Source organism: Saimiri boliviensis, chromosome 9 (genome assembly GCF_048565385.1).
Source record: "Saimiri boliviensis isolate mSaiBol1 chromosome 9, mSaiBol1.pri, whole genome shotgun sequence".
Lineage (NCBI taxonomy): Eukaryota > Metazoa > Chordata > Mammalia > Primates > Cebidae > Saimiri > Saimiri boliviensis.
In genome coordinates this window covers 8,704,335-8,716,832 of record NC_133457.1, presented here as the reverse complement: position 1 = coordinate 8,716,832, position 12,498 = coordinate 8,704,335, and the positions used below count along the sequence as shown (strand labels likewise).

The following is a 12,498-nucleotide window of genomic DNA, read 5'->3' as shown; positions in this document are numbered from 1 at the left end:
GTAAAGATTTGTCCTATGATTGTATTGGCTCATATGGTTAGCAAAATACAGCATTTTGATGTCTGAACTTCAGAAAAGCTCCCTGATCTCTGAACTTGAGTTCTGTCAAGAAGATAGTAGTAGAATGCTATTTTAAGATTTGGTATTTAATATCTGAACTGAACTGCTTGAAGTAAAATATAGTTGCAGTAAGCTCTTATTGGTTTGACAGAGGATCAGCCTTGATATAAGGTAGAATTAAAAGTATTCTTTGAGGTTAAGGTTTTGCAATTTTAAGGCAAAGTAAAGGGAATCAAACAAATATAAAAATTAGTAGAGATACTTAACTCATTGTATATTAGAATAGTTTATAATGGGGATGCTTTAAATATAAAGAGATAATTCTAAAATATTTGGTTGTATAGACACTTTTTAATAGTCTTGTTGGTATTAACACATTTAACTTTCTTAAACTCTTTAAACGTTTATGTTTATCATAAAGATAAAATTAAGCCCACATTAACTTTTGCTGTAGCTCGATTCATATAAAATTCTTTGTGTGAGTCAGAAATCAGCAATTCAGCCTCATAAAAGGTCACTTTTAATTTCTTTTTAAAAAATTAATACTATTTTTGATTGACAAATCATAATTATATATTCATATGGGGTAATAGTGTGATGTTTTGATAGTATGTAGATAATGTGGAATGATTAAATCTCTATATTCATTCAAGGTTTTTCTCTACCTATATAAATCCAGGTTGGATCCTAAATTAAAGGAGGTTCCCCCCCCCTGAAATCCTACAGCCCTTTATTGCTTATATTAAATAAACTATAACTATAATCAAATTTCAGTTACATTCTCTACTACAGTGATTTCTGGCATTTTAAAAAGTATATCTTAAAATGTTAATGTTTATTCTTCAAGATAACATATTTCTCGCTGTCGGGGGCCATGTCTTACATTCTTGAATTTGTAGCTGCACGTATTTCTGAGTGTCCTATAAATGTTTGCTAATTAATTGTCAAATAATTCTCATAAATGTTAGTTTCAAGTTTATGTAAACAATATTATGAAGGACTTTGATTTACCACAAAATTTAAAATTTTTTAAAATAATATCTCCCAAGTACATTTAAGGTAAGACTTTATTTGCATACAACTAGTTTTGTAAATGTTTCTATATAAAATAAAAAGAGTATAAAGGCAATTTTTTGCTATTCTAAATATCTAGGCGTGAACTGGAGGACTATATTTTACTGGTACAATGAGTAAGTAGTTCACCCAAAATATGATACGTGGAGGCTTTATATAGATGCCATACATACCATGATCATTACCCAGCATATGAGGGACTTGGGTACAAGTAACTGTTTCCTGTTTCTCCGATGGGTGCAAGATATTTCATCAAGGCCAAACATGTTTTAGTTGTTTTTGTTTTCCCTATGTGAAAAGAAGACATAGATCTTAAATCAATATACTGATATTCAGCGAAAACAACCAAGAATCATCAGATTTCTGTGTTTAACAGCAAGAACATTCTGCTGTCATGGGAATCACTCACTTCGAACTAGCACCACTTTAGATCTCTGTGAAGGTACCAGTCTGAGTCAGGTATGGTCTGGTGCCTTCAGCCTAGCACTGTGTGCCTTGTACTGGGCCATGTTGTTCTCACCCATGCATCGTCAATCAAAAGACATGTTTGTTGAATAATTTCATTGTTTGGATGTTTCTAATTGCAGAAGAGAATCTCTTAACCGTTTTTGAAATCAGATAGCTAAAAGCCTTCCTGAATATAGTGTATGTTGAATAAAGTTGTTTCTGTGCTGTGAAATTTCATATTGATTGTTCATTTTCTTTTCATAAGGCACTCCTCTCTATGCTGCTCATTTTCGTCCTGGACAGTATGTGGACGTCACAGCCAAAACGTAGGTCCTCATAGCAAGTTACCTTTTCCTTTCGTTTTCCTCTATTAAGAGAGAACAGAGTATGTGAAAGAAGTACAGTCTTTCAAGTCAGTGAATAATGGATAAATATATTTCTCATTCTTAATTCAGCTCTTTAATGCTACCTACCATACTGGATTTTAAATTGTGCCAAATTACTTGTATTTAAAGAGTTCACGTCAGGTTATATCTTTTAAATTGAGATATATCCTTCTTGAAATGGGGCCAAAAGAAAGGTCACATTATTCAGATTCTTCAGAAGTTGGACCTAATTCTGTTTTGACGACCAAAGACAACATACAGTTTGGTGAAAAATACGTTAGCCATACTGATTAAGTTCTTTTGAGATTATTGTGTAGTCTAGTTATTGGTTGTTCTTTCTAATTCTAGGTAACAGTTAAATGATAAACACAGTATTTGTGACAGTGGCTGTTGTGTTTAAGGTTTCCCCAAAGTAACGCTAAAGGTTTTTGTAATTCTAAAAAGCCTATCAGAAGTTGGAGTAAGAAATAATGTCATACCTTATTTCTCTTCAGTAGCATGACGTGATTTCTCAGTACTGGGTAAATGAGACTTCTCCCATAAAAACTTTTTTTTTTTTTTTTTTTTGAGACGGAGTTTCGCCCTTGTTACCCAGGCTGGAGTGCAATGGCACGATCTCGGCTCACCGCAACCTCCGCCTCCTGGGGTCAGGCAATTCTCCTGCCTCAGCCTCCTGAGTAGCTGGGATTACAGGCACATGCCACCATGCCCAGCTAATTTTTTGCACTTTTAGTAGAGACGGGGTTTCACCATGTTTTTTTTAACACTTAAGGGTTTAATCTGGTAGAAGCGACATTGAGTTGTCACTTTATCAGAATTGCTGACTTGGGTGATATTAAGACTGGGTAGTGCTATTTTGGTACTATAGCTTTTTCATACCTCACCATTTGTATCAAATGGCCTAGGTCAGTTCAGTACTGGCTATGTAATATCTAGAAAACATTTACATCTTAAAGAAGTCATTTTTCAAATATTTGTTTAGGTCACCTCACTGTAGAATGAAATAGCCAAGCTCTTGTTACATAGAAACTGTTTAGTATAGATTATTGGAATCCATTGGACCTAGGCTAAACAAAACTCCAAATATCAGCTGTTGTTTATCTTGTTTCTTCTACATAAATGATAATTTCATTTCCCTTGATGCTTCAGTTTTCTGCTTTTTGTTGCATGGTAATGCTGCAGGGATTATTCTGACTGGGACCCTCTGAAAAATAAGCCATTGTTTACAGGTGCTCTGGGATAGGTTTATAATCAAGAGACTGAACCAGAGCAGCTTTTATCAAAAGAAACTGGGTGAGTGCTAGTATCACTTTCCTTCACACAGTTAAGATGCATTCTTCCTAGTTTCAAACATAAGCCATTGCAAAAGCTGCTAGCTGCTTTAATAACTTTCATTTCGCTGTTTTGAAATGAAATGTGGGATAGACTGGTAGTAACCTGGGTCTTCTTTTTAGAAAGATTGTAAACCTACCCCCTTTTTTTTTCTTGCTTCCTGATTATCGTGGACTCGTTCCTAGTTACAAGAACCCCTGAAATCACTGGTTCCTTGGTAACTCTGTTTTGCTTTCCTTTGGCAAGAACTCAAAATATTGAAGCTTAAAAGCTTTGATTTGATTAGTTAGGGAAGTATGTGTGTTGGAAATCAGGTTATTTTGTTACTTTTTGAATTATTACATATAAAATACCACATAGTAATTTTGTTAATTTAAACACAGTTAATGTGTGAATTCCTTATGTATTTTATACAAAAAAATGGGATATTCTAAGAATCCATGCAAAGTCAGAAACCTTTATTAACATTTGCCTTGTGGCTAGACTTGTGACTAACTTGGATTAGAGCCTAGCTTTTCAAATGCCTATCTAGCTTCAGTAAATACTTTCATCTTCTGTTTGGTTTCCTTGGCTTCTTAAAAGTGATTTTTAAAACTTCACCTACCTTCTTGTAAGTGTAAAGTAAAAGAAGAAAACTTGTTTTTTGGTTTTTTGTAAGATCATTTTCATAGAAAACAAGATTGTATAAAGCCAGGCACTAGCTTTAGGATTAAGTAGCTGATAAGAGTTAGGGGAATAACTAGCCCTGGGATTTAAAGTAGTGACCATGAACTCTGGAGAAGTGAGGACCTCCATTTGAGAAGATCACCACTATTATTATATGGGCTACTACACAGTATTCTGTTTAACTTTTACTGTATTAACAGTGGGACAGATTACCTTGCATGTATGTGTATGCATACCTTCATGTGGTATTTACAACTTACATGAGAATGAATTGGACTTTATTTGACCTTTTGCTAAATGTTACCGACTACTATTGCTCTTGTAGCTGACATGTTACTATTGCTGTAAGGAACTTTTAAATGCTTGTAGATTTATAGGATTCATTGCCCTTCTCATCTGGAACTGTTTTGAACTTCCTCCGAGTGCCGCATTGTATTTCCAGCTGCATATAGTCCTAGTTGCTGCTGCCTCTTCTTTCTGCCACTGACTTCCCTGTATTGTTGTATGTGTGTACATGTACACATACATGTGCATGCATTTGTTTAACTTTTTTTTCCTTTTTAAACTCTAATATCTTCTTTCCTTAATGCATTTTGGAACTCTGGGGCTCTATCTTCTGGATATTAATCCTGTTAGAAGTGTGAACACTAGGGGAAAAATAGGTGCAGTGACATGGTTAAGGGGGTGATGAAAGGACGTGGATTTACAGGCTGGAGCAGTGGTTCTCATGCTTGAGTGGGCTTTATATTCTCCTGAAGGGTTAGTTGAGCACAGATTCATAGGCCTCATCCATCGAGCTTCTGATTCTGTAGGTGTGGGGTTAATACCTGAGAATTTGCATTTCTACCAAGTTTCCACATGATATAGTTGCTGCTGGTCCAGAAACACACATTGAGAACCACTGGACTGGAAAATAGAAGGTCATCAGTTAAACCACATTTTCTCCTCACTTTCTTTCCTTAACTGTGGTTGAATTATAACATGTAAACATCTGTTTAAAAGCAAACAAATTTAATGTAATTAAAACAACATTGCCAATAAGAGTAGGCCTATTTATTACATTTTAGTTAGTATAAAACTGAAAACTAGTCTGTTTAGAAATTGGCTTTGTTATCTTTTCATTAGAAAAGAAAAAATCTCAATCTTTTAATTTCGTATTTTTCTCATGTAATAATTTTATATTTTTAGTACTAGATTTCAATGTTTTTTTACCTTATACCTTTAGCTTTAATTGCTGAGTTAAATGTGCTTAGAAATAACTAAGAAAAATTTTAAAAGAAACAAACATTGTCTACATTTCAAGAAAATAGTGTTAGTAGAATCTACTTCAGGAATGAAATTGTCTGCAGACAATTTTATAAAAAGTGACCTGTAATCAACAGTAACAGCTTCTTGAAGACATACTTGCAATTTTTAAAAAATTATTATTATACTTTAAGTTCTGGGGTACATGTGCAGAACATGTAGGTTTGTTGCATAGGTATACATATGCCACAGTGGTTTCCTGCATCCATTACCCTGTCATCTGCATTAGGTATTTCTCCTAACGCTGTCCCTCCCCCCCCCCCCACTGCCCTGTTATTCCTCTCCAGCGTCCCACCCCCTGACAGTCCCCAGTGTGTATTGTTCCCCTTCCTGTGTCCATGTGTTCTCATTGTTTAACACCCACTTACGAGTGAGAACATACTTAACCATTTTAAATGTTCCTTTTAAAATAAAATTGCAATAGGAAACTTACTTACATGAAAGATACATGTGTTTACATATACTGATGTTTGTTATAATTCTCTAGATGAATAGGTAAATTTTCCAGTGTCATGTTAGTGCGTGAAGTGAATATATAATTTACCAGAATCATTTTAATTTTTACTCTTAATACCAGCAAGTTTTTCATCAAAAGGATGGTAGAATACAAATTTCACTTAGATTGTATGGGAAATATTTTTACATCTGTTGAATAAAACTGCCTAGCAGAACAATTTTACATAGGTTTTATTGTGGTATCAATAGATAATTAAGCCCAGCCTTAAAAATATGGCAATTTATGTAATTCATTCCATATAAAATCTTTAAACTAGCATGCATAATGATGTTTTTTGTTCTTGCCCTACCCTGGTACATTTTTAAAGTTTATGTTCTTGTTGTACAGTAGCAATTATATTCCATTGTAACCTTTAATAGATGATGGTTTAGAATCTAACATTTTCCCATTCTCTCAGTCTTAGTTTTGAAGAGGAAACAACTATAGATAATGTATAAATAGTAAGCTGAGGTATGACTATTGATTCTGACCTCAGCATAGGATGTTTAGCCCATTCTTTTTCTGTTGAATTATAGTGGTGCTTATTATAACTTGTTAAAAAAAAAAGGAAGCAATGAGAAAAGAATGAAACAAAGAACAAAAAGAAAACTAAAGATACATTCTGCTGTTTAGGGAGCAGTGTTAGGTATCTCTCTGAAAGGACTTGAAGGGCAGTGCTGGTAATGATGCATTCATAATGACAGAGATCCTTTCCTGCGAGGTGTCTTGCTAAACTTTGAGTTCATGACAGTGCATACCTGAAGTAATTTTTCTTCTGGCTATTTGGAATTTATTTATTTAAAATTCGAAGTCAGAAGATTTCAAGTACTTAAAATATTTTTTTCTTTCTGAAAGAAGGATACTTTAAAAATCTTGTCTACAGGTCTGGACTGATTAAAACAACTTGTTTTCAGGAATAATCTTACTACTTTAAAGTTGTTGGTGCCCTTTAAATTCTTGCTACCCTTTGGTCTCAGTACAGAAAAATAAATACTTGATAATGTTATCATTAGTAATAAAAATTAAGGGGAGTAGAATGGATGAGATTAGGTATTGGAGCACCTTTACTGAGATTCAGTTAGTGTGGATTCTTTCATTAAAATACCGAAATGTGTAAAGCAGTATTGTTTTCTATCAAAGTCTTAAAGGTGTTTCAAATGTCACATGGGCTCTTAAAAGAGTAAAGACTCTGTGGGCTGTATGCCTAGCCCTGTACACTGTTCAGGGAAGAATGTCTATACATGCTCAGAAACTGCCCATGGGCTTATTCTTCTAACTGGTAGATGTTTATTGTAAACTCTGGAAGGAGAAAGCAAGGTATGTGTTACCTTCAGGATACAGTTGCTGTGTTGTCCTATACATTTTCAATTTTATTTCATTTTTAAAAAGTAACTTTATATACTAGATATTCAAAGCAATATGTTTTTAATGTATTAGTGAAAGGGTTTTCAAGATGAGTGATTAAATATAGACAGAAATAATCTTTGTAAAAATTAATCCCTCTTAAATCAGTTTATCAAAATGAAGGTCTGATGGGGAGAGTGGTGTGTTGGTAGTTATATATAGTTGTTTTTTTTTTTTTTTTTGCTTTAAAAATTTTATTAGTGGTCATCTATAATTGCCTCCCTGTTTACAAAGCAGCATCTTTTTACTCAATCTCAGCAAAATTAAGGCCTAATAAGAGGCAGTCTAGGGTGGTGGCTAAAAGCATGGCCTTTCAGTAGCTCTGTGACCTAGAATTGTAAATGTACTTCATAGCCATGTTACAGAGTTGGAATTTGTGCATATACAGTGCATGATGGAATTTGTGCATATACAGTGCATAGAAAGCTCTTAGCTCAATGCCTGGCTTATAATAAATGCTCAGGAGTGCTGGGCGCAGTGACTCACGCCTGTAATCCTAGCACTTTGGGAGGCCGAGGTGGGTGGATCACCTGAGGTCAGGAGTTTAAGACCAGCCTGGCCATCATGGTGAAACCCCATCTTTGTAAAATAAAAATAAATAAATAAATAAATAAATAAAAAGTGTTAATGCTCAGGAATATTGGCTGCTATCACTATTATTGATGTTGCTGCTTTGTAATTTGTTTAAATTTTAAAAAGAAAGATCCATATTTTCCTGAATAGAAAGTATCTTTCAAAATGAATAGAAGACATGACATTATTAGGAATTCAATTCTGGTGTTTTCTAATACATAAAGTTTTGCCGCCTTCATATTTTATGTAACAAGTAGTAGCTTTACAAACAATCTAGGTAATTTTAAGATCACATACTTTCTACTATATTTGGAATTTACAGAGTAATGAGAATGCCCTCAAAGTGGCTTCATGCCTCTCCGATTTGCTAGAATATTTTAATATTTTTCCTCTAATCTGTTTCTCAAGAGGCACTATGACCTGAGTTGAAAGCGTAACCAGTTGCTTCCATTTATCAGCGGTTAGATTTTGAGCAAGTGGCTTAATTTGTGAGGATTTAGATTTCATTATCTTTAACCTGAGGCTAAATGGTTTCTAAGGTTTCTTTCAATTCTAAAAATCTGTTTCCAAAAAATAATTCCTCAGTTTTCCAGGTGGCACAACTCGTCCTTACCTACTAATGAAGAAATAATACACAACAGTAGATTCATAGCTCATGGCAGTATGGCTTTCTCGTCTATTGAAAAACGTTATATGGCTGAGGACCTTCAGAAAATTTATGTCCTTTCATGATATGCAGAATTAGTTATTTGTGTTTTCTTTTTTGAGAACAGAATGTGCCCAGGACAGCAAATGTGGTGTTCTGGGTTTATTTAGTGCATTTGGGAAATTGAAGGAATCACTGCACATTTGGCTCTTTGTACTATTGAATGAGCTGGATTTGATGTCAGAAAAGCCATAAGCAATGCACTCCTTGCACTCTTGTTGGTAAACATGTTCTCAGATATTGGTGGAAGGTTTTTGATTTTTAGACAGAAATCATATACCTGCATTTCAGGTTATGCTGTCACAAATTCATCCTAAAGAGTTATAACTCTACTGATAATCCATGCCACCTTCTAAACTATATGTGAATGGAACACAAAGCAACTGGAAAATTCCACCACGACTGACTTGTGGGCTCAGCAGCTGTTCGTCACTGATCAAGTAGGTTTAGACAGCAACACTGAATTGGGTAAAAATTGACTCCCAGACTTCACAGGGATCTTCAGTAGAGATGTTGTGTGGAAATGCAAGTAAGTAGGTAACATCTGGGTGAGTTTGCTGAAATGAGGAGAAGCCTATAGCAGAAGAGTAAAATGTTTCTGCCATGTTAGTTTATCAGAGTTAAAAGCCAATCCTGAGGGAGACTGTCAACTAGCTAATAGGCCTTTTATATACATGTAATATATTTTGGCAAAAAATATTCTTTTTTGCTTATTGGAAATTTTTGTTTGCTTTAAAACTAAGAGCATTTCACTATTTTGAATCTACAGTGTAGTAAAGTGATTATTATATCCTACCAGATATTCTTTTGATGTTGATATAGATACTTTGCGTTTATATTCAGTAATATTTTATCAGTTAAAAGATTTCATCATAATTCTAATGTGTTTTAGTGATTCATTTCAGCTCAGTCTTGATTTTAGCTAGAAACCCAGGTGAATCTCCATTTTCCTGTTTTCAAATGTAATGTTTAACCATAACAGAAACTGATTTTTAAACCAGTAACTTCTTCACCTTCCCATCCCTACTTCTTTTTATTAAATTTTAAAAATGTAGCCTGGTTTTGTTGTATACTTAAGTCAGGAGTTCTTTCTGTATTCTGTACACAGTTACTAGTTTTTTGAGTGATACGTATATAAGTCGCTTAAACTTCTTACAACATAAAGAAAGTTAAAACTTAATTTGGAAGGCATGCTCGTAGACCTTGCCTGACTGTGCTCGTCGCCAGGCAGGGGGGACAGTGTATGCAAGAATAATTTAGAGTTCCTGCCAGCTCTAGCTAGCTTCATCAGTGGCTGGATAAATTGCAGGACTCTTAACATTTCCCTGAAGGGGGAAAAAAAAAAAAAAGAAAACTTAATTTGGGAATGGCTCTAATGGAAAAACCTCTACTTAGAGAATGGATTTTAGTATGGATTTTGATTTTTTTTTTTTTTTTGATAAAAAATATTTTGGGCTGGGCATAGTGGCTCACACCTATAATCCAAGCGCTTTGGGAGGCCACAGTGGACAGATCACTAGAAGTCAGGAGTTTGAAACCAGCCTGACCAACATAAAGAAACTTTGTCTCTATTAAAAAGACAAAAAATTAGTCAGGCATGGTAGCAGGTGCTACTTGGGAGGATGAGGCATGAGAATTGCTTGAACCTGGGAGGAGGGGTTGCAGTGAGCCAGGATCACACTACTGTACTCCAGCCTGGTCAACAGAGTGAGAGTTTGTCTCAAAAAAAAAAAAAAAAATTTTTTTACAGGTGATGCAACTTGATAAGAAATACTTGGTTGTTTTTTTATGGCAATAGTGGAAAGATAGACAGTGTCGTAGGAAGGGCGTTTGAGGCAGAAGGAACAAAATGAACAAAGGCATGGAAGGATGGCTTATATAGGGACTCATGGAATAATGTGCTATGACTAGGAGTTTTCAGTGTTTGGAAGTCAGGTTGGATCCAGTTATTAAAAAACATATTAAAGCTAAAAATATTACTGGGGAACCACCTAAGTTTGCGGTTTAGTTTGCTTGTTTTTGTTTTTTTAAAGCAGCACAAATTTATGTGATTTAGATTATCATCTTAGGAATTTTGCTTTAGTGGCTGTGAAGGATAACTTGAAGGAGGAGTGATAGTTGGTTTCTTTCTGAAACACTGTAATCGAACCGCTGAGGCACTTCCAATTGGATCATAGTAGATGGGATTAGTAGAATTCTCAAGGTTGTGGAACTCCAGATTATTGCTAATAGCTTCAGGGATCAAAAAAACTTTTTCTCAACCTACAGGATAGCAAATATCTTAGGTTTCCAGACATTACGTTCTCTCTTGCCCATGAGAGATGTAACTTATTCTGCCATTGCAGCTCTAAAGTAGAGATAGGCAATATGTAAATGAATGTGCATAACTGTTCCAATAAAACTTTTATTTATGAAAACATACGGCCATCGCAGGTCAGTTTGCCAACCCCGCTTTTAAACCTTAATGAGAAGAGAATCAGAGGCAGCAAGAGGAAAGAAATTTCTGAAAGAATATTATGGAAGCACGAAAATAGGGAGGAAATGATGACAGTGGAAAGGGGTGGGATATTAAGGGTAGAGGAAAACCCTATGGAGAGATTCTATTTTAAAAGAGCCTGTAGAAATCTAAACACTGATGTTAAGAAATTAAATTTTTGGTGTTGTGTTAATGGTATTGTGGTTTTATTCTTTTAAGGTATTCTTATTGTTTAGAGATCTATACTGAAATATTTGTGAATGAAATGATAGGGTATCTGGAGTTTGCTTCACGATAATCTATTGGAGTCGTCAGAGGAGAGGAACAGCTGAAAAAAAATAGGCCTCAAGTCAATAATCATTCAACACTGAGTGATGGATACATAGGGATTTAATGAGTTATTAATCTCTGCTCCTGAGTATTCCTTAAAACTTCCATAATAAAAGTTATTTTAGTGAAAGACTTGAATTTGGGGGTTAACCTCAGAGTGAATTCCAAAGAGTGATTGGAGAGGAAGATGGATTGCAGAGGGTGGATGGTAGATGAGAGAAGGAGTTTGTGTCCTAGTGAAGAGGAGGAGGGATATGAAGGGAAAAGAAGGTAGGAGAATAAAGTGGCTTCTCGAGGGGTAGAGAGAGACTCAGGGGATGGGAATTTTAGAGGAAGTTCTCAGAGGACACAGAATGGGTGGGTTTAAAAGCAGGTATGTGGTCGCTCTTCACCTTACAGACATTTCATTTTATTCCCATAGACAAGTAAATCCAGAATCGTGCAATGAAAGGCAGTTTCCCCCAAAGTAAAGAAATACATAGTGGATTTATATTAAAACCTGTGTGTCTGCTTGTAGATATTTGGGCATTTGTCACAGTATAGCAAGGGAATGAAATTCTCATAGTAAGAATTTCTAGAGATTTATAGAATTCAGTGGGAAACAGTAAATTGTGCATTCCCTTCTGCAGGATTGTTAGTCATACCTTTAAGCTTCTCCTCTCATTTTCTTCAAACCGTCTTTTCAAACTAAAAGGCATGCCCGTTATACAACAATGGGAAACTATAGGACAGAAGAAAGAAGACTTAATCCCCTGTCTTCCCAGGACACAGCTATAGCCAGTAACAAATTTTACTCTGACTTCTCTAGACTTCTCTGAGCACTAGGGCTAAATAATACACAATTTCTACGCTTGGTGCACCAGAAGTGCACTAAGGGGAAATGGACTAAGAAGCAAAGACATTAATGTTTCCTGGATTAAATGATACTTCTAAATTTCTGTATTTTAGTATAGGTGCTATAAATAAAATACATCTTTTGTGTCTTCTTAATTTTCAAATATATATTACTAAAATTGGGATCTCTATGTTCTTTCCCCTTTGAGCTTTCCTTTATTCGATTTTCTTCTACCATCATTAAAAACTATAGCAGAAAAAGGGTGAGGGATTGTGACCAGTGGAAACCTTGTATTTGAAATGTATCTGGCTATTCCAAGTATAGATTAGTTCATTTCTTGCTTTTGTTTTATTTTTGTTCTCAAGTTGAGTAACAACTGAGAGTAGTATAAATACCTGTACCCCCCAT

At 34.9% G+C, this 12,498-nt stretch overlaps 1 protein-coding gene and 1 non-coding gene across 3 annotated transcripts in view; both read left to right on the top strand.

Annotated features, from left to right (window-relative positions):
- MRPL3 (mitochondrial ribosomal protein L3) overlaps nt 1–12,498 on the top strand; it is a 41,800-nt gene that overhangs the window by 13,689 nt on the left and 15,613 nt on the right. For both annotated transcript variants that reach the window (XM_003925080.4, XM_010335810.3), the window contains exon 6: nt 1,847–1,907. In XM_003925080.4, the coding sequence (XP_003925129.1) occupies nt 1,847–1,907 (61 nt within the window). The remainder of the gene's footprint in view (nt 1–1,846; nt 1,908–12,498) is intronic.
- On the top strand, nt 9,636–9,772 carry LOC120368368 (small nucleolar RNA SNORA58). The gene has a single exon (XR_005582524.1). It is a non-coding gene; the product is annotated as a small nucleolar RNA SNORA58 (small nucleolar RNA).